The sequence below is a fragment of the Lissotriton helveticus genome, chromosome 1_2 (assembly GCF_964261635.1).
Source record: "Lissotriton helveticus chromosome 1_2, aLisHel1.1, whole genome shotgun sequence".
In the NCBI taxonomy this organism is placed as follows: Eukaryota; Metazoa; Chordata; class Amphibia; order Caudata; family Salamandridae; genus Lissotriton; species Lissotriton helveticus.
The window spans coordinates 453,927,853-453,948,260 of record NC_136058.1 but is presented as its reverse complement, the minus strand read 5'-3'; the positions used below and the strand labels follow the sequence as shown (position 1 = coordinate 453,948,260).

General features: G+C 43.5%; 1 protein-coding gene across 2 annotated transcripts in view; it reads left to right on the top strand.

The window, feature by feature from the left end:
• LOC144808024 (uncharacterized) overlaps positions 1–12,743 on the top strand; it is a 102,228-nt gene extending 89,485 nt beyond the window's left edge. For both annotated transcript variants that reach the window (XM_078673587.1, XM_078673588.1), the window contains one exon: positions 8,224–12,743. In XM_078673587.1, coding sequence (XP_078529713.1) covers positions 8,898–10,766 — 1,869 coding nt within the window. In that variant the 5' untranslated portion in view covers positions 8,224–8,897 and the 3' untranslated portion in view covers positions 10,767–12,743. The remainder of the gene's footprint in view (positions 1–8,223) is intronic.
• Positions 12,744–20,408: the final 7,665 nt, after the last annotated feature.

The following is a 20,408-nucleotide window of genomic DNA, read 5'->3' as shown; positions in this document are numbered from 1 at the left end:
CCTACCTGTGCTCCTCCTCTCTTTGTACCTCATAAGCACCTACCTGTGCACCTCCTCTCTTTGTACCTCATAAGCACCTGCCTGTGCACCACTTCTGTTTGTACCTCATAAGCACCTACCTGTGCACCTCCTCTCTTTGTACCTCATAAGCACCTACCTGTGCTCCTCCTCTCTTTGTACCTCATAAGCACCTACCTGTGCTCCTCCTCTGTTTATACCTCATAAGCACCTACCTGTGCACCCCCTCTGTTTATACCTCATAAGCACCTACCTGTGCACCCCCTCTGTTTATACCTCATAAGCACCTACCTGTGCACCACTTCTGTTTGTACCTCGTAAGCACCTACCTGTGCACCCCCTCTGTTTATACCTCATAAGCACCTACCTGTGCTCCTCCTCTGTTTGTACCTCATAAGTACCTACCTGTGCACCTCCCCTGTTTATACCTCATAAGCACCTACATGTACTCCTCCTCTGTTTATACCTCATAAGCACCTACCTGTGGTCCTCCTCTGTTTATGAATTTTTGATAAGAGGAGCACTCACTGTTATTGACTATTGAAATCTTATCGTATTTATCAAATTATATAAAGAAATGTTAAAATTAAAGAATTAACACCTATGTTTTGAAATGTGATAAATGTAAACATTTGTGTATACAAACAACAGATATTTTGTGTTGTCAATTTATGGAATTGGTTTTGAGTAAAGATTTCCTTACAAATGTAAAAATACAATTATTTTTTGTAAAACTATTTTGAGACTGTTTAAATAGTTTATATTTCACAGCGGTTTCCGCTAAACAGCAACAGTGCGCTAAGGTTAAGTGTTGCATACACTTAAGATAAGGTTGTCCTCCTCTGTTTATACCTCATAAGCACCTACCTGTGCACCTCCCCTGTTTATACCTCATAAGCACCTACCTGTGCACCTCCCCTGTTTATACCTCATAAGCACCTACCTGTGCTCCTCCTCTCTTTGTACCTCATAAGCACCTACCTGTGCTCCTCCTCTGTTTGTACCTCATAAGCTCCTACCTGTGCACCTCCTCTGTTTATACCTCATAAGCTCCTACCTGTGCACCCCCTCTGTTTATACTTCATAAGCACCTACCTGTGCACACCCTCTGTTTATACCTCATAAGCTCCTACCTGTGCACCTCCTCTGTTTATACCTCATAAGCACCTACCTATGCTCTTCCTCTGTTTATACCTCATAAGCACCTACCTGTGCTCCTCCTCTGTTTATACTCCATAAGCACCTACCTGTGCACCCCCTCTGTTTATACCTCATAAGCACCTACCTGTGCACCTCCTCTGTTTATACCTCATAAGCACCTACCTGTGCTCCTCCTCTGTTTATACTTCATAAGCACCTACCTGTGCACCCCCTCTGTTTATACCTCATAAGCACCTACCTATGCTGTTCCTCTGTTTGTACCTCATAAGCACCTACCTGTGCACCTCCTTTGTTTGTACCTCATGAGCACCTACCTGTGCACCTCCTCTGTTTATACCTCATTAGCACCTACCTGTGCACCTCATCTGTACCTCACAAGCACCTACCTGTGCACCTCCTCTGCTTGTACCTCATGAGCACCTACCTGTGCTCCTCCTCTGTTTGTACCTCATAAGCACCTACCTGTGCACCTCCTCTGTTTATACCTCATTAGCACCTACCTGTGCACCTCATCTGTACCTCACAAGCACCTACCTGTGCTCCTCCTCTGTTTGTACCTCATAAGCACCTACCTGTGCTCCTCCTCTGTTTGTACCTCATAAGCACCTACCTGTGCACCTCCTCTGTTTATACCTCATAAGCACCTACCTGTGCACCCCCTCTGTTTATACTTCATAAGCACCTACCTGTGCACCTCCCCTGTTTATACCTCATAAGCACCTACCTGTGCACCTCCTCTGCACATCATAAGCACCTACCTGTGCACCTCCTTTGTTTGTACCTCATGAGCACCTACCTGTGCACCTCCTCTGTTTATACCTCATTAGCACCTACCTGTGCACCTCATCTGTACCTCACAAGCACCTACCTGTGCACCTCCTCTGTTTGTACCTCATGAGCACCTACCTGTGCTCCTCCTCTGTTTGTACCTCATAAGTACCTACCTGTGCACCTCCTCTGTTTGTACCTCATGAGCACCTACCTGTGCTCCTCCTCTGTTTGTACCTCATAAGCACCTACCTGTGCACCTCCTCTGTTTATACCTCATTAGCACCTACCTGTGCACCTCATCTGTACCTCACAAGCACCTACCTGTGCTCCTCCTCTGTTTGTACCTCATAAGCACCTACCTGTGCTCCTCCTCTGTTTGTACCTCATAAGCACCTACCTGTGCACCTCCTCTGTTTATACCTCATAAGCACCTACCTGTGCACCCCCTCTGTTTATACTTCATAAGCACCTACCTGTGCACCTCCCCTGTTTATACCTCATAAGCACCTACCTGTGCACCTCCTCTGCACATCATAAGCACCTACCTGTGCACCTCCTTTGTTTGTACCTCATGAGCACCTACCTGTGCACCTCCTCTGTTTATACCTCATTAGCACCTACCTGTGCACCTCATCTGTACCTCACAAGCACCTACCTGTGCACCTCCTCTGCTTGTACCTCATGAGCACCTACCTGTGCTCCTCCTCTGTTTGTACCTCATAAGCACCTACCTGTGCACCTCCTCTGTTTATACCTCATTAGCACCTACCTGTGCACCTAATCTGTACCTCACAAGCACCTACCTGTGCTCCTCCTCTGTTTGTACCTCATAAGCACCTACCTGTGCTCCTCCTCTGTTTGTACCTCATAAGCACCTACCTGTGCACCTCCTCTGTTTATACCTCATAAGCACCTACCTGTGCACCCCCTCTGTTTATACTTCATAAGCACCTACCTGTGCACCTCCCCTGTTTATACCTCATAAGCACCTACCTGTGCACCTCCTCTGCACATCATAAGCACCTACCTGTGCACCTCCTTTGTTTGTACCTCATGAGCACCTACCTGTGCACCTCCTCTGTTTATACCTCATTAGCACCTACCTGTGCACCTCATCTGTACCTCACAAGCACCTACCTGTGCTCCTCCTCTGTTTGTACCTCATAAGCACCTACCTGTGCTCCTCCTCTGTTTGTACCTCATAAGCACCTACCTGTGCACCTCCTCTGTTTATACCTCATAAGCACCTACCTGTGCACCCCCTCTGTTTATACTTCATAAGCACCTACCTGTGCACCTCCCCTGTTTATACCTCATAAGCACCTACCTGTGCACCTCCTCTGCACATCATAAGCACCTACCTGTGCACCTCCTTTGTTTGTACCTCATGAGCACCTACCTGTGCACCTCCTCTGTTTATACCTCATTAGCACCTACCTGTGCACCTCATCTGTACCTCACAAGCACCTACCTGTGCACCTCCTCTGTTTGTACCTCATAAGCACCTACCTGTGCACCTCCTCTGTTTATACCTCATTAGCACCTACCTGTGCACCTCATCTGTACCTCACAAGCACCTACCTGTGCTCCTCCTCTGTTTGTACCTCATAAGCGCCTACCTGTGCACCTCCTCTGTTTATACCTCATAAGCACCTACCCATGCTCTTCCTCTGTTTGTACCTCATAAGCACCTACCTGTGCACCCCCTCTGTTTATACCTCATAAGCACCTACCTGTGCACCCCCTCTGTTTATACCTCATTAGCACCTACCTGTGCACCTCATCTGTACCTCACAAGCACCTACCTGTGCTCCTCCTCTGTTTGTACCTCATAAGCACCTACCTGTGCTCCTCCTCTGTTTGTACCTCATAAGCACCTACCTGTGCACCTCCTCTGTTTATACCTCATAAGCACCTACCTGTGCACCCCCTCTGTTTATACTTCATAAGCACCTACCTGTGCACCTCCCCTGTTTATACCTCATAAGCACCTACCTGTGCACCTCCTCTGCACATCATAAGCACCTACCTGTGCACCTCCTTTGTTTGTACCTCATGAGCACCTACCTGTGCACCTCCTCTGTTTATACCTCATTAGCACCTACCTGTGCACCTCATCTGTACCTCACAAGCACCTACCTGTGCTCCTCCTCTGTTTGTACCTCATAAGCTCCTACCTGTGCACCTCCACTGTTTCTACTTCATAAGGACCTACCTGTGCACCTCCTCTGTTTATACCTCATAAGCACCTACCTGTGCTCCTCCTCTATTTATACCTCATAAGCACCTACCTGTGCACCTCCACTGTTTATACTTCATAAGCACCTACCTGTGCACCTCCTCTGCACCTCATAAGCACCTACCTGTGCACCCCCTCTGTTTATACCTCATAAGCTCCTACCTGTGCTCCTCCTCTGTTTGTACCTCATAAGCACCTACCTGTGCACCTCCTCTGCACCTCATAAGCACCTACCTGTGCACCCCCTCTGTTTATACCTCATTAGCTCCTACCTGTGCTCCTCCTCTGTTTGTACCTCATAAGCACCTACCTGTGCTCCTCCTCTCTTTGTACCTCATAAGCACCTACCTGTGCTCCTCCTCTGTTTGTACCTCATAAGCACCTACATGTGCACCTCCTCTGCACCTCATAAGCACCTACCTGTGCTCCTCCTCTGTTTGTACCTCATATGCACCTACCTGTGCACCTCCTCTGCACCTCATAAGCACCTACCTGTGCTCCTCCTCTGTTTGTACCTCATAAGCACCTACCTGTGCACCTCCTCTGTTTATACCTCATAAGCACCTACCTGTGCTCCTCCTCTGTTCATACCTCATAAGCACCTACCTGTGCTCCTCCTCTCTTTGTACCTCATATGCACCTACCTGTGCACCTCCTCTGTTCATACCTCATAAGCACCTACCTGTGCTCCTCCTCTCGTTGTACCTCATAAGCACCTACCTGTGCACCTCCTCTATTTATACCTCATAAGCACCTACCTGTGCTCCTCCTCTCTTTGTACCTCATGAGCACCTACCTGTGCTCCTCCTCTCTTTGTACCTCATAAGCACCTACCTGTGCACCTCCACTGTTTATACTTCATAAGCACCTGCCTCTGCACCTCCTCATGTGTTGTATGCCCCAGGCGACCTTCTTTAATGACGCTTGTGATCCTTGTACTGATTTCTGGTGTGTGGATACATCGAGTCACTCCCCTGCAAGGGCGCAGACATAAAGGAGACTGGGAGGCGATGAACAGGCCATTAGGTAAACATGAATTTAAGAAATGCCCAAAGGTGCGAATGCTGTATTCACCTGCATATAATGAACAAAATAGATGCACGTGCCGCTAAGAAGTTAACCTGACATCTTTTTGGGTCAAAAACATACGATAGGATTTAATTCCAATTATTTTATTTGCTTCTTATTTTATGAATTACTCTTCTATTTGAACATATGTTTTATCAAACTTTTACACAAATTCTAAAACCTTATATACACAACAAAATTCGCAATCTTCATTATAAGCTTGTGGCAAGCTGTGCCGTTGGGAGCCCAGACCCAGTGGTGGTTTATTGTATTGACCTGCAGGCAACAGACACCTCGTCCCACTCTGCCAACGCCCCATCCAGTCACAACGTAGCAGCCTGGCACCTAACGGCCAACATTAAGTCAGATACCATTGTGAAGCAGAACAAGCAAAAAAAATGAGGATTATGCACATAACTGTGCTTGTTGCTGGGATATGTCAGGTAAATTATTGGTTGTGATGGATTTGCTATAATAAGGACTAAATGACTGATATCGTTGAATATTAAATTATATGACTCAATGTGTATTTGCCTTATCAGCGTGCACAATGTCAAGGCACGCCATTATAATGAACCCTTCTTTCTCTTTTACAAAAATGCCCTGTTAGGAGCTATAGCTGGAAATGCAACCGGATCCGCACTTTATCTACTTTAGGAAGAAGAAAGTAGTCTCTTATTTAAGTTAAGAACCAGACCCTTGAACTTACATTAGTGTCAGGGATACGGATATTATGGCAAGAGAAAATTCACCACAACTCATGATAATGCTCCAGTCGTCCCCCAAAATGCTTAAACCAAACCCCTGGAATTTTGTAAGAAGTGGCAAAGATAACTTAACAAAGAGCAAGGTAAAGACAAGAGTTGGCACTTCAGTTAATCCAGTGTGAACAGGAAAGTAATTGAAGATTGCAAATGTAGTTCCTTTATTATATACTTTCTGAAGAGTTACCTTTATTATATACTTCTTGAAGAGTTTGTTTTGTTTTATACTTCCTGAAGTGTTACCTTTGTTATACACTTCCTGAAGAGTTACCTTTGTTATACACTTCCTGGGGAGAGGGGTTGGCCTAACGGCTAAGGCGCTCGACCTCGGACCTGGGGATCTGGGTTCGAGTCTCGGTAACGACGCCAAAAACCCCCTGTGATTCTGGGCAAATCACTTAATCTCCCCGTGCCTAAAAAAATGAAAGTGTATCCTCATGTAACGTAACTGGTGCTATGTAAAGCGCTCTGATAACTGATTCGGTTCGGTTCTAGTTCGCGCTATATAAAACTCTGCAAAAAAAAAAAAGAGTTACCTTGGTTTTATACTTCCTGAAGAGTTACGTTTGTTATATGCTTCCTGTAGAGTTTCCTTTGTTATACACTTCCTGAAGAGTTACCTTGGTTATACACTTCTGAAGAGTTACCTTTGTTATACACTTCAATTTCAATTCAATTCAATTCAAAGAATTTATATAGCGCGCTACATACCCAGAGGGTCTCAAGGCGCTTGAGGAAGGGTGGGGAATTACTTGTCGAATATCCAGGTTTTAAGTTGCTTTCTGAATGCTAGGTGGTTCTGAGTGAGGCGAAGGTGAATGGTAAGTGAGTTCCAGGTTTTAGCGGCCAGGTAGGAGAAGGATCTTCCTCCTGAAGAGTTACCTTGGTTTTATACTTCCTGAAGAGTTACCTTTGTTATATGTTCCTGAAGAGTTACCTTTGTTATATACTTCCTGTAGAGTTACCTTGGTTATACATTTCTGAAGAGTTACCTTTGTTATACACTTCCTGAAGAGTTACCTTTATTATATACTTCTTGAAGAGTTTCCTTTATTCTGTACTTCCTGAAGAGTTACCTTGGTTATGCACTTTCCGAAGAGTTACCTTTGTTATATACTGCTTGAAGAGTTACCTTTGTTATATACTTCCTGAAGAGTTTACTTTGTTTTACTTCCTGAAGAGTTACCTTGGTTATACACTTCTGAAGAGTTACCTTTGTTATACACTCCCCGAAGAGTTACCTTGGTTTTACACTTCCTGAAGAGTTACCTTTGTTACATGCTTCCTGAAGAGTTACCTTTGTTATATACTTCCTGTAGAGTTACCTTTGTTCTATACTTCCTGAAGAGTTACCTTTATTATATACTTCTTGAAGAGTTTCCTTTGTTCTGTACTTCCTGAAGAGTTACCTTGGTTATGTACTTTCTAAAGAGTTACCTTTGTTATACACTACCTGAAGAGTTACCTTTGTTATATGCTTCCCGAAGAGTTACGTTTGTTATACACTTCCTGAAGAGTTACCTTGGTTATGCACTTTCTAAAGAGTTACCTTTGTTATACACTACCTGAAGAGTTACCTTTGTTATATGCTTCCTGTAGAGTTACCTTTGTAATACACTTCTTGAAGAGTTACCTTGGTTATGCACTTTCTAAAGAGTTACCTTTGTTATACACTACCTGAAGAGTTACCTTTGTTATACATTTCCTGAAGAGTTAACTTTATTATATACTTCTTGAAGAGTTTTCTTTGTTCTGTACTTCCTGAAGAGTTACCTTGGTTATGCACTTTCTGAAGAGTTACCTTTGTTATACACTCCCTGAAGAGTTAACTTTGTTATACACTTCATGAAACTAAAAAATACAGCACATCCTGATCCATCTCTTTTTCCACAATCTGTTCTTGTCTAAATGAAATGTTGTCTATGTAACTCTCCCTAAAGCTGTAATATGTGGGTGCGTCTCGAACACCCTTTCTTTACTAGTTTACTCTGTGAACACTGGTAAATCACCTCCTTTTCTGAAGTAACTAAGATGTGACGTGTTCATCATAACTTTATGGTTAAATATCTATTGTTGGTGTATATTCCTTGGTAATTTTCAAAGATGGAAAAAAGAAATGTCTTTTACAGCCAGTTAAATATTATGTAATCACATTCAGTTATGTATCAATTCAGTGATTTTAAATCTCTTTGCATCCAACAGGAAACAAGCCTTGAATGTGCAATGTGTTTATCAATAACGACAATAACACTGTACATCTACAAAAGCTGTCAGAAATAATGAGCTCCAATATTCAAGAAAACATCAGCGCAATCTAAGATTGAGGACCCTGAACATAAACTGACAGATTCAGTGAAAAGCAGTCAAGAGCAATTCAGTGAGTGTAAAAGTCGGAGCTGTGCCCCTCCGCGCGACAAGACTGAGAAATAACCTCTAGAAAATGAAGCTAACAACTCTAACAAACAACCTCAAGTGTAAATGTGTCCAACACCATCTTTGGTTATGAGGTTGGTATGTTATGGCTAATGCTTTAGGTGTATTGTAAACTCTTTCTCACTAAACCACAGCAACCAAAGAAAAGCACAACGGAGTGGAGCCACACAACTGAAGTGTAAAGAAAAGAGGAGTTCCGCTGTCTACAATACAACAGACGGTCCCAATGTACACTGACTAAAAGGAAGACCATTTTTTACCTGCAAGCGTGCAGAACTAATATCCAATCTAAAGACGCAATCACTCTCAAAGAAGCCTTACTCATATATGAATGTTGCATTTATTTAGTGAGTATTGTATCTTATTGTTCAATTAGAAAGTAAGCGTCCATCATACCACACACATAAAGGGAATGTGAGAATAACACAAGTGGTTTATCAAGCATGACAGCCCTTCAGGAAATGCATTCATGGGATGTAGGCAAATATGTACCTGACGCAGAGACACTAACCAAGAAAGAAGAATCCAACACATGCAGCAAGAGCTTTAGTTTGCCATCACCACTAAAGTGCCATCATCAAACACTCACAGGAGACAAAACGTGCAATTACCCTAAATGTGTAAAGAACTTTAGTCAGTTAGCACACTTAAAAGAACATCAGCGAACACACACAGGAGAAAAAACATTCCATTGCCCTGAATGTGTGAAGCGTTTTAGTCGCTTTTCACACCTCCAAACACACCAGCGAACACACACAAAGGAAAAACCATTCCATTGCAATGAATGTGTGAAAAGCTTTAGTCTGTCGTCATATCTCCAAAGACATCAGCGAACACACACACAGAAAAAAACATTCAAGTGCAGTGATTGTGTCAGGAGCTTTAGTCGGTTATCAGATTTCCAAACACATCAGCGAACACACACAGGGGAAAAACCACACCATTGCAGTGAATGCATTAAAAGCTTTAGTCTATTATCACATCTACAAAGACATCAGCGAATACACACTGGGGAAAAACCATACCATTGCAATGAATGTGTGAAAAGCTTCAGTCAGTTATCACACCTCCAAAAACATCAGCGAACACACACTGGGGAGAAACCATACGATTGCAGTGAATGTACGAAGAGCTTCAGTCAGTTATCACACCTCCAAAGACATCAGCAAACACACACTGGGGAAAAACCATACCATTGCAGTGAATGTGGATGTAGTTTTAGTGACTCTTCAACATTAAGAAATCATCAGCGAACACACACAGAGGAGTATGAGAATAAAACAAGTACTTCATCATCTAGGTCGGTCCATCAGGAAACAGAGTCATGGGAAGTAGACAAATATATACCCGACCCAGAGACACTAACCAAGAGAGAAGTAACAGACGCATGCAGCAAGAGCATTTGTTTCTCACCACAACTAAAAAACAATCAGCGGACACACATACTGGAAAAACCATACCATTGCAATCAATGTGAGAAGAGATTTAGTCAGTTAACACGTCTAAAAAGACATCAATTAACACACGCTTGGGATAAACCGTACCATTGCAGTGAATGTGTGAAGAGCTTTAGTTGGTTATCAAACCTACAAATACATCAGCGGATACACACGCAGGAAAAACCATACCATTGCAGTGAATGTGTGAAGAGCTTCAGTCGGATAGCACACCTCCAAGTACATCAGCGAACACACACGGGGGAAAAGCCATACCGTTGCGGTGAATGTGTGAAGAGCTACAGTCAGTTATCACACCTCCAAATACATCAGCGAACGCACACAAGGGAAAAGCCATACCAATGCAAGGAATGTGGAAGTAGTTTCGGTGACTCTTCAGCATTGAGGATACATCAACGAACACACACAGGGGAAAAACCATACCATTGCAATGAATGCGTGAAGAGCTTCAGTCGGTTATCAATCCTACGAAGACATCAGCAAACCCACTCGGAGGAGAAACCATACCATTGCAATGAATGTGTGAAGAGCTTCAGTTGTTTATCAAATCTCCAAAGACATTATCGGACACACACTGGAGAGAAACCTTACCATTGCAATGAATGTGTGAAGAGTTTCAATTGTTTATCAAACCTCCAAAGACACCAGCGAACACACACTGGGGAAAACCCTTACAATTGCCATGAATGTATGAAGAGCTTCAGTCAGTTATCACACCTCCAAAGACATCTGCGATCACACACTGGAGAAAAACCATACGATTGCAGTGAATGCGTGAAGAGCTTCAGTCAGTTATCACACCTCCAAAGACACCAGCAATCACACAAAGGTGAAAAGCCATTCAATTGTTCTTAATGTGTGAAGAGCTTTTGTTGATTATCAAATCTACAAATCCATCAGCGGATTAGAGTTAATAAAGTTACAATTATGTGGGACATACAAATAACAGATAATAAAAAGCAAATGACATAAGACCTGATTAGCAAGAAATAAGAAAAACACAGATGTTTGTTAAATCATAAAAGTATCTATTCTCAGCTAATTTCTCGGCACATAAGAAAAATGTAATGATTTACCCGGAAACATATTGGGACGTTGGCAGAATGTGGCCTAAAAGAAACAATGTTGGTTTTCATTCAGTAAATGAAGTTATAAAGAAAGACATTGAGCATTTAATATTTTAGTGGACCAAAACATTTTAGATGAAAATTTGGGATATAAAGTGAATGTATTTGCTATTGGGTAAACCAAAGGACCTCAAAACGTTTTAGTATTTTTCTGTCCCTGGTTCTCTGTAAAACAGGTGGTAGCTGATATGTTTATCAAGCTGGTGTGAGATACAGATGCAGCAGTCACCGCACCAGGTCTATGTCAACAAGTACTGGGACGAGGTCACTTTCATAACTTGTAAATTAAACTTTTACTTGCTGTTAAGTGGCAGAATAAGCACCTCACTTCTAGGAAGCCAGAGTTCTGTCCATCATGGCCTGTTTGTTATCAAAGGGTTTATGTAACAATGACAGTCAAGAGTCCCAGCGCATGACTAAGCAAAGACAACTTCCTAGCCACATGGCTACCTGTCCTGCATACTAAACAGAACAAATAGCCTGAAAAAAGAAGAAGGGTGCAGCTAGGGCTATCAAATAGTATCACATTTTTCCATCCCTAGGAGTGCAACCCCAGAAGTTTTCATCTAGTTTCCGGCTCAATAAGACAGGCAGGCAGTACCTATGAACTGCGTTGTCCGCCTGTCTTTTTTGTATAGAATATGAAAGACTGGTCCCCAGTAAAAAAAATTACCTTTAGGCATTGTATTAATGTGTTTTTGGTGTTTTTCAAATTCACAGTATTGGTTTTGTACGTATTGAACACTTGTATATATTGCACATTTTTCTGAATGTATTCTTTATTGTTTGATAATTGTTCTTTTGATGACATATAACAACTTTATGAAAAAAGCTTTTCTATAAAAAAAAGACAAAAAGACTAAAATAAAATAGTTGACTACCCAGAACTGTAGGGCTGGGTGTGATTAAATGTTAAAAAGTTAACCGGTCTGGCTATTTGTTCTGTTTATGGTCCAAGCCAGTCAGAGACAGGACCCAAACCTTTCTATCGCCCTACCTGTCCTGCATGACATGGCAGTGGTCCACTGAGAGTTGTTGGTTGCGTGATAAGACACATGTCCCTTGCTTTCACTTCAGATGTACAGAAAAAGGAGGTAGACACCAGTTGCTGTGATACCAAGGCGACATATAAGAGTGCACTTTACCACCAGTCATACGCTGAGCTGCATTTGTCAATGTATTGGTGTCTTTATATGAAAATAATATTATATATTTTTTTTAATCTAATGTTAGAAGTTATAAATATCTAATATTGTTCCTCCTAACATTAGACGTCCCCAAGCGCTGGGACGCCTCGTTGTTGGGGTAGCCATGCGCTATATAAGCATTTTATAACATAACATAACAAATGTTCTGTAGTAATTGAACAAAAGTTTGAAACAAACAAACTTAAGAGGAATTGTCTTGGTTGTGAGTTTTAAATCAAATAAATGACTTCATTAGCTTATTAATTCATGTCACACTTAAGGTGGAGGATGCTGCTGGTACATATTTCTGCAGGTTTTGTTTAACTATTGGTGTGAAAAACGATGGAAAGCTACGGAACCCTTTAAGTTAATCTGTGTATCTTTGAATCATATTATCATTTTTAGACTTACAATATATCTTCTACTTTTGACGCAGAAGTTCCTTGTTTGAGGTAATTTCTTAATGTTACAATTCATTTTTGTCATGGCGTATTCTTCTGCACTATTCATTTATAAATTTCATGAAATATTCATTAATTCTAAAATAAATCGTGGTTGATTCATTCACTCTCATTCTGTGAGCTCTTTATAATGCACTTAGAGTGTTTGAAATGCTTGTGTTGCGTACGGTTTCCACTCATTTATTACAACAGGATCTTTTGCTTTGGATCACCTGGTATTTAAACTACACATTTGACCTCCTCTGACAGGCCAAACCTTCTTTTTAAATTACTGTAAGTCACCGCTTTGTAGACCTCATTACCCATAAAGGCAGGGTGCCGATATTTAAAAGTAGTGCACGTAGAAATTAATATTGAACATGTCCTTACAATGAAATGTCCTCAAAAATGATTTTTACCGTTGCAAAGCTGGCTGCTGCTATGGGCAATTATTGGGCTACATTGGTACATGTTAAATTTGGATTGGTAGCTGCTCAAAAAATACTTCTTACACTCCGTTTTTATTCAGAATTTTACACATTGTCTACAGCTGTCCGACTGCCGTAGAACAAGTAAAGAGCATAGTTAAATACAACTGTAATAACAGTATATTACCCCATCCCTCCACCCATCTCCACCCTGATGCTCTAGTAAGATGATGTGGTGAAATCAATCAATCATATAATTTGTAAAGTGCACTACATACCCGCAAGGGTCTCAAGGTGCTGAGAGGGTGCTACTGATCGAACAGCCAGGTCTTGGGTATCCTCCTGAAGGTCAGCAGGTCTTGGGTCTGTCGTAGGCTCAGTGGGAGGGTGTTCCATGTCTTGGCGGCGAGGTGGGAGAAGGATCTTCCATTGGTGGTTGTTCTTCGGATGCGCGGGACGGTGGCGAGTGAGAGGTCGGCGGAGCGTAGCTGGTGGTTGGGGATGTAGAAGGAGAGCCGTCTGTTGAGGTAGGCTGGGCTTTGCAACATGGCCCCAGTGCCCCCACTCCTTGGGAAGGTTTTGGAGAAGGAACTAGGCGAGATCACGCTCGTTGGGCCGGTAGTAACTTTGAGAGTTCTTCCCGTATCAGGCGGATAGTCCCAGTGCCTCCACCCCCTGGGAAGGTGTCAGAGGGTGAGCTGGACATGATCACATTCATTGTGCTGGTATCCTCCAACATCAGGCGGAGGTATCTGCCACATGACCGCTCACAGAGTTCGTCAGTGAATTGGTGTCATAGGCTCTGAGCATGTTATTAATCTGTAGAAAGATTATTTTCCATTGGAAGGATGTCCCAGAGTCTTCTGCACCACGCTGATACGTCCGGCACTGTTGTATATTGTTTTGCCTCAAATGTTGAAGAGGACCTGAGTCGCGGCCACCAGGGCAATTTCCAGTTGCATGGAGCAAGTTGGTCCTAAAGGGATCTTGCATTAATGTCGTTGGCTCAACAGGACCACAGCAGAGTTCCGGGGGAATGTGTATTCCAAAAGCTCTGACCAGATCATCTAGGACAGCCTCCTAAAATCTCACCAGCTTAGGGCGTGAAATAGGAGATGGAGAAGAGGTTCAGCCTCGCCACAACCCGTACAGCAGCAGCTGGACATATTAGAATCTCATTTAATGATGTTCCCAGGAGTCCTGTACCAGTATGTTAGGAGCTTGTATTGAGTTTCATGGAGATGCATATCTGTAGCAAATATACACGCTCTGTCAACGAGGCGTTCCCAATCTTTAACGTACCACAAGTGTCCCAGTTCTTCTTCCAAAGGTGGTTACCCTGGGGGAGAGGGGCGGGGGGTGGTTTAATGAGAAATCTGTAAAGTGTGGCAATACATGTGGGGTCCTGTGTGTAATAACACCAGACAAGGGTGTGCTGAAGCCTAAAGAAACTAAATTACAATCTATTATTGATAAAGAAAAAGATACAAAAGGGCAAAAAATATATACATAGGGTGTAGAACAACAAATATTTTATGATAATTTAACATTTAATTTCTCATTAATCAATATAGCAAGAATACTAACAAAAAAACTTTTAAGACAATATATACCTCATAAAACCAAAAATTTTTACAATGTACATATACTACTTTTGCATCGCCATTAATTCATAACCTTAAGAAGCAGAGTACACAAGATATATATATGTGCATATAAAGCAGTGGAATGTTGTGCAGAGAATAATATTTAGTTCTATAATTAGTGGATGTGACCATCAGTATTTCATTTTGTTGGAAAGATTTTTTGGGGCAAATCTTCCTGTGGCTTGTATTAAATGAAATAAATTATATTGAGCTTTGTAAATGTTTTGCTATGTACTTCATGAAGAGTTACCTTTGTTATACACTTCCTGAAACTTAAGTATCAGCAGCACATCTGCATATCCTGCTCCCTTCCTTTTTCCACAATCTGTTATTTCTTAAATGCAATCTTGACAATATGTATCGACCTAAAGCTGTACCTGTAGCATTTTGGTGCTCTGTGAGTGCCATTTCTTTACTAAGTTACTCTGTCAACACTGGTAAATCAACTTAAGCTTGAGGGTAGAATTGTATCGTTCCACTAACCCTGCTGATTTTGGGAAGAAAGCAGCATGGAACTTCTGCCTAGTTCCCAATCCTTTCAAGACATACTCAACAACTTGCCCAATGAAATGAGGTCCGTTGTCACTCCACAGGACTCGAGAAAGGCTGAATCTGGGGAAGAACTCCTTTAGTAGCACCTTTGCTGTATTATCTTTCATATTGTACGCCTCGATCCACTTACTAAAGGCACATACCACTACCAGGACATACTTCAGGTTATTACAGCGTTCAAGCTGGATGGAATTCATTTGCAGAACCTTAAAAGGGGCAGTTGGTGTGGCAAACCCTCCTGTTGGAGTTTGTGTTCCCTTTCCGGTATTATACTGAAGGCAAATCAGACAAGACTGGACTATCTTTTTAGCTGTGCCGGCAATCTCTGGATGATCCCAAACTTGCATAAGTAGCGTTGCTATGGAGGATGCTCCAACTTGTGCTGGCCCATGTGCCATGTGAATCATGGGATGTAAGTAGGCTGTGGGCAATCTCAACTTGGTCATGTCTTTAGTCCTCCTGCAGCCCTCATCATCCAATGTTCCCTCCTTAGACCATTGGTCTAATTCTTCAGCAGAGGCAGATCGCTGCATGTCCAGCACCTCCTGCCTGGCATCATGCCAACGTTCAACCTGTGACTTAACCATGTACATAGATGTAGTGCTTCGCTACATTGCAGTCTCATTGGCTGTGTGATCCGCGAAGGCATTGCCCTGCCCTATTTTATCAGTTACGTTCTTGTGTGCACTGCACTTAACAATCGCTACTTTCTTAGGATATGTCAGGGCAGTAAGGAGATTACGTACTAATTCCCCATGCAGTATTTGTGTCCCATGTGATGTAAGGAAGCCTCTTTCCTTCCAGAGTAGCCCAAAATCATGAGCCACTACATAAGTATATCGGCTATCAGTGTAGATATTAACAGAAAAATCAGTACTAAGCTCACATGCTCCTTTTAGTGCTATCAACTCAGCTGCCTGAGCTGACTTCTGTGGGATGCGGGCTGTCTAAAGTGTTGTAATTGTGTACGCAGCTAATGTTGTGCCATTGGGCAATTTCAGGCAAGACCCATCAACCCACATTTCCCCATCAACACTATAAAGCGGTGTATCTTGTAGGTCAACCCGACCCTTTGTTTGTTCCTCAGTAAGAGATATACAGTCATGGGACTCTTGCGACTGAGACTGAGTAGCTGGGAATGGCAATAGAGTAGCCGGATTAAGGGTAAAAAATCTTTTCAAGGTGATATGAGGAGCCAAAAGTGTCAATTCATATCCTATCAAGCGAGCACTAGTTAAGCGCTGTGTTTTTGTTTGGTTCAACCGGGTGTCAACTTCATGGGGTACTAACACAATCTATGTGACAAGACTATCCCCTCACTCATTTGTATAGCGCAAACCATCACCCGTTAGGGTCTCTAGGCGCTGGGGGCCGTCAGGAAGATTAAGCAAGCCATTGCCCAGAGTCACATGGTGCTGGACTAATCTGCCGCCGGCCCCGGGGATCGAACCGTGATCCCCAGATTCCGGAGTCAGTCACCCTGGCCGCGGCGCCACACCTCTCCCGCACTTATGGACACAGCTGCCGCTGCCACAGAACGAAAACACTCAGGCAACGCACGAGCGAGTGGATCAAGGACAACCGGGAAATATGCACAAGGACGCTGCTTATCACAGCGTGTCTGTGTTAAAACTGAGAGACCGCAACCATCTCTCTTGTGTACATAGAGTATAAAAGTCTTAGTGTAGACTGGAGTTCCTAATACTGGTGCAGAACATAGATCTTGACGCATCTGTTGAAAAGCATTTTGGCATTCAGTAGTCCATGGGAGAGGCATCGGAGTGTCTTTAGTCAAAAGGGCCAACAAGGGTTTAACAATGTGAGAAAAGCTAGGAATCCACTGCCTACAGAAAGAAGTAAGGCCAATCAGTGCACGAACATCCTTCTGAGTACGGGGCACAGGCGTGTCTAAAATAGCTTAAATGCTATCTGGTGTGAGTGCATGTCCCTCCTTAGACAGGAGGTGACCTAAATAGGTAACCTGCTGTCTACAATATTGCAATGTCTTCCGGGAAACCTTGTGATGGTGAGATGCAAGAAAGGAGAGCAATAACAGTGTACCTTCTTCACACTTTTCAAGGTTATCAGCAGCCAACAAGTTCTCATCAACATATTGTATGAGAGCCACCCCTTTCGACACAGGGAAAGAATCAAGCTGTCTTTTCAATGCCTGGCTGTAAATGCTAGGACTCTCTGCATACCCCTGCGGAGCTCTTCAAAATCTGAATGATCGATTATTCAAAGTGAAGCCGAACAAATAACGGCTGTCAGGGTGAATAGGTATCAAGAAGAAAACATTCTTCATGTCGATCACTCTGAATGTAGTTACAGTCGGAGGAACGATAGTAAGAAGTGTTTTGATGTCAGAGACTACCGGGTATTGGGGCACTATAATCTTATTACCTCTCGTAAGTCATTGATAAACCTGTATATTTTAGTATCAGTGTCTTTTTTTGAGATGGGAAGGATAGGACTTTTACAAGTATTGTAAGGGACTTCTTCCACTTCACTTTCTCGAGATATTTTATATTGAGGCAGTCGAGGCAATGAAGCACCCTCCTTCATTTTGAATATGGTCTGGTGGGATAACCATTTGTCCCACATCGGTATCTGATATAGCCCACAAAGTACTAGGTAGTGATGCCTAAGCAATATTTTCTTTAAGGAGACAAGACCTCTCAACTATGGGATAGTTATCATTTACAATAACATGCACACCTTCTGGGGAACAACGTATCTTAGCACGAAAATGTTTGAGCATATCAAGACGAACAATATTGTCCGGTATGTAAGGGGAAAGCAAAAAGGGACAGGCTGCAGGGAAAGCAAAAAAGGACAGGCTGCAGTGAATTTATCAACATGAAATGCAAGCAGCTGTGACAGTGGGCTAAGGGAAGTTGTCCCATCGAATCCTATCAATGTTATTCTTAAGCCAGACAGGGGAGCCCTAGGAACCAATTGTTTAGACAGGGCGCTACGAGTAGCTATTCACAAATATGGACAAGTAGAAAATACTTAGTCAACAGAGAGGGAGGGGTAACGAAACTGATTACATCAGTTGAAATAGTCTGACAGTTACACTTAAGACAGGTGCATTCTAACAGCTACAAGCCTTTCTGAGCATGCGCAATGCTCTGGCTCATTACTGAAGGAGTTAACTATAGTTGATGACTCAGGCAGAATAGTAAAGCAGGCGACAGTGAAGATGGAAGGAGTACATGGCAAACACAAGGTTCACTAAAATGGATGCCAAAACAAAATGGCTTCACCTCATGCTAGCAGCGATTTCTGCCACATTTTCACAGGTGTGCCAAGAACCATCCGTCATAGTGAACATGTCCGGCATATAGTTGGGGGTGCCAGATGTGATGGTTTTGTAGATGAAGCAGGAGGGATTGTTAATGGTGTGGGCCAGCAAGGTCATCCAGTGGAGTTCTGTCTGGTGGGGTGATGTGATCACTCAACACTGGACCCCGTAAGTGGGGAGTCTAAAAGGCCATGGAGCAGAACATTGTCATCATCTACGTGTAGGAATAGGAGAGCTTGAACAGGAGTTACCATTCGGGGATGAGCCGCTTCACTTTCTTCAGTAGAAAGAGCTGGAACTAACTGGGTTGCTTTTCTGGGCAATATGTTCCTTGATTATGAAGTCCATATTCAGAGTGCATCTGAGTCACTGGGTATTAGGTTAAAGTTGGGTTGGGGGTGTGTGGCTTGACTGCAAGATGCTGGTCCACGTTCTGTGATGCTCTGCTCCGGGGTCCCTGGGAAATCCATCCAAGCCTGGCAATCACTCCGGGGAGGTGAGCTCAGATTGCCGGGGCACCGACTGATGCCATTTCTGCCTGCGGAGACTACAACCCGGCGCATTCGAGGAGGGCCCTGCTCGGCGGCTGGCTGCCGTGCCTGACACCGGAAGCACCTGGGCATACCAGGTGGAGAAGACAAGCAGTGCTTCATCCGTCGCAGGGCTCCGAGTGCCTGGAGCCCAGTCTGCACTGGAGGATGTGCGGGGAAACCGACGCTGAGCCCGGCGGACGGCTGCACACACCCAGGGTAAGACCCCCTACACACTTAAGAGGCACCGATGGATAACCTGCCTAGAGACCGCTCCTTTCACCTTTGCGGGCCGGTGGCATCACAGCTCCCCTGAGGGCCCAGGGCCCAGCCCATAACAGTAGCCAGAGCAAAACCAGGCCCAGGACTCAACAGCAAGTAGCCGAGGTGAGCGTCCCCTCCCTCCCCCCAAGGCCAATGCTGCTATTCGATACTTGCCATAGCAGCCAGCCCGGGACCTCTCCTTTAATCTCTGCGGCTCCCGCACCATGACAAGTTATGTTATGTTATGTTATGTTATTAGGCTTTTGTATAGCGTACAGCTACTCGAAAGGAGTGTCCCGACGCTTTCCACCAGCAACTCATAGTGAAACAACACAACACAGCTAAAAACAGACATCAGAACAGAGCAGAAAGACAATAAACAGTTAAAACAGACTAAGCGTTAAAGAGCCAAGTCTTCAGGCCCCTCCTAAACTGGAGCAGATTGGCAGTACTCCGGAGAGAAAGTGGAAGTAGATTCCAAAGCTGAGGGGCTCTGCAGCTAAAAGACCGCCCACCCGCACGGGCCTTCCTCACCCGTGGGACCACCGCTTTAAAGAGAGCTTCCGAGCGGAGGGAGCGAGCTGGCCGATAATGGAGTTCTGGACTTTTTTTTTGGTTCCGTCCAGAGGTGTCAGGGACAACACCCAAAGACCCCGGAGTTCAACCTGTCTTGGTACACAAATGAACAGAAACACGGGCTTCTCGATGGTGGCGTCAAAGACCAAAGGTTTATTACTGCAGGGACACAGAAGTCACAGAAACTACACATGGGCAGTATCTAGGAGCCTGTTTGATTTGTACAAAGAGGATTGCTCCTTATATACTAAATATTGGGCTTCAGGCAAATTCTTTACATGTTACCACAGTTCTAATCATTTGTGTCTTAAACAATAAATATTTGGCGATGTACAGGAATCGTCGACAGTATCTGATGTCAAAACATTACGAATGAGGGGTTCCCACTAGTCCATCATACTCCCATGTCAATTCTTCATTCAAGACCCGGACCGCCTCAT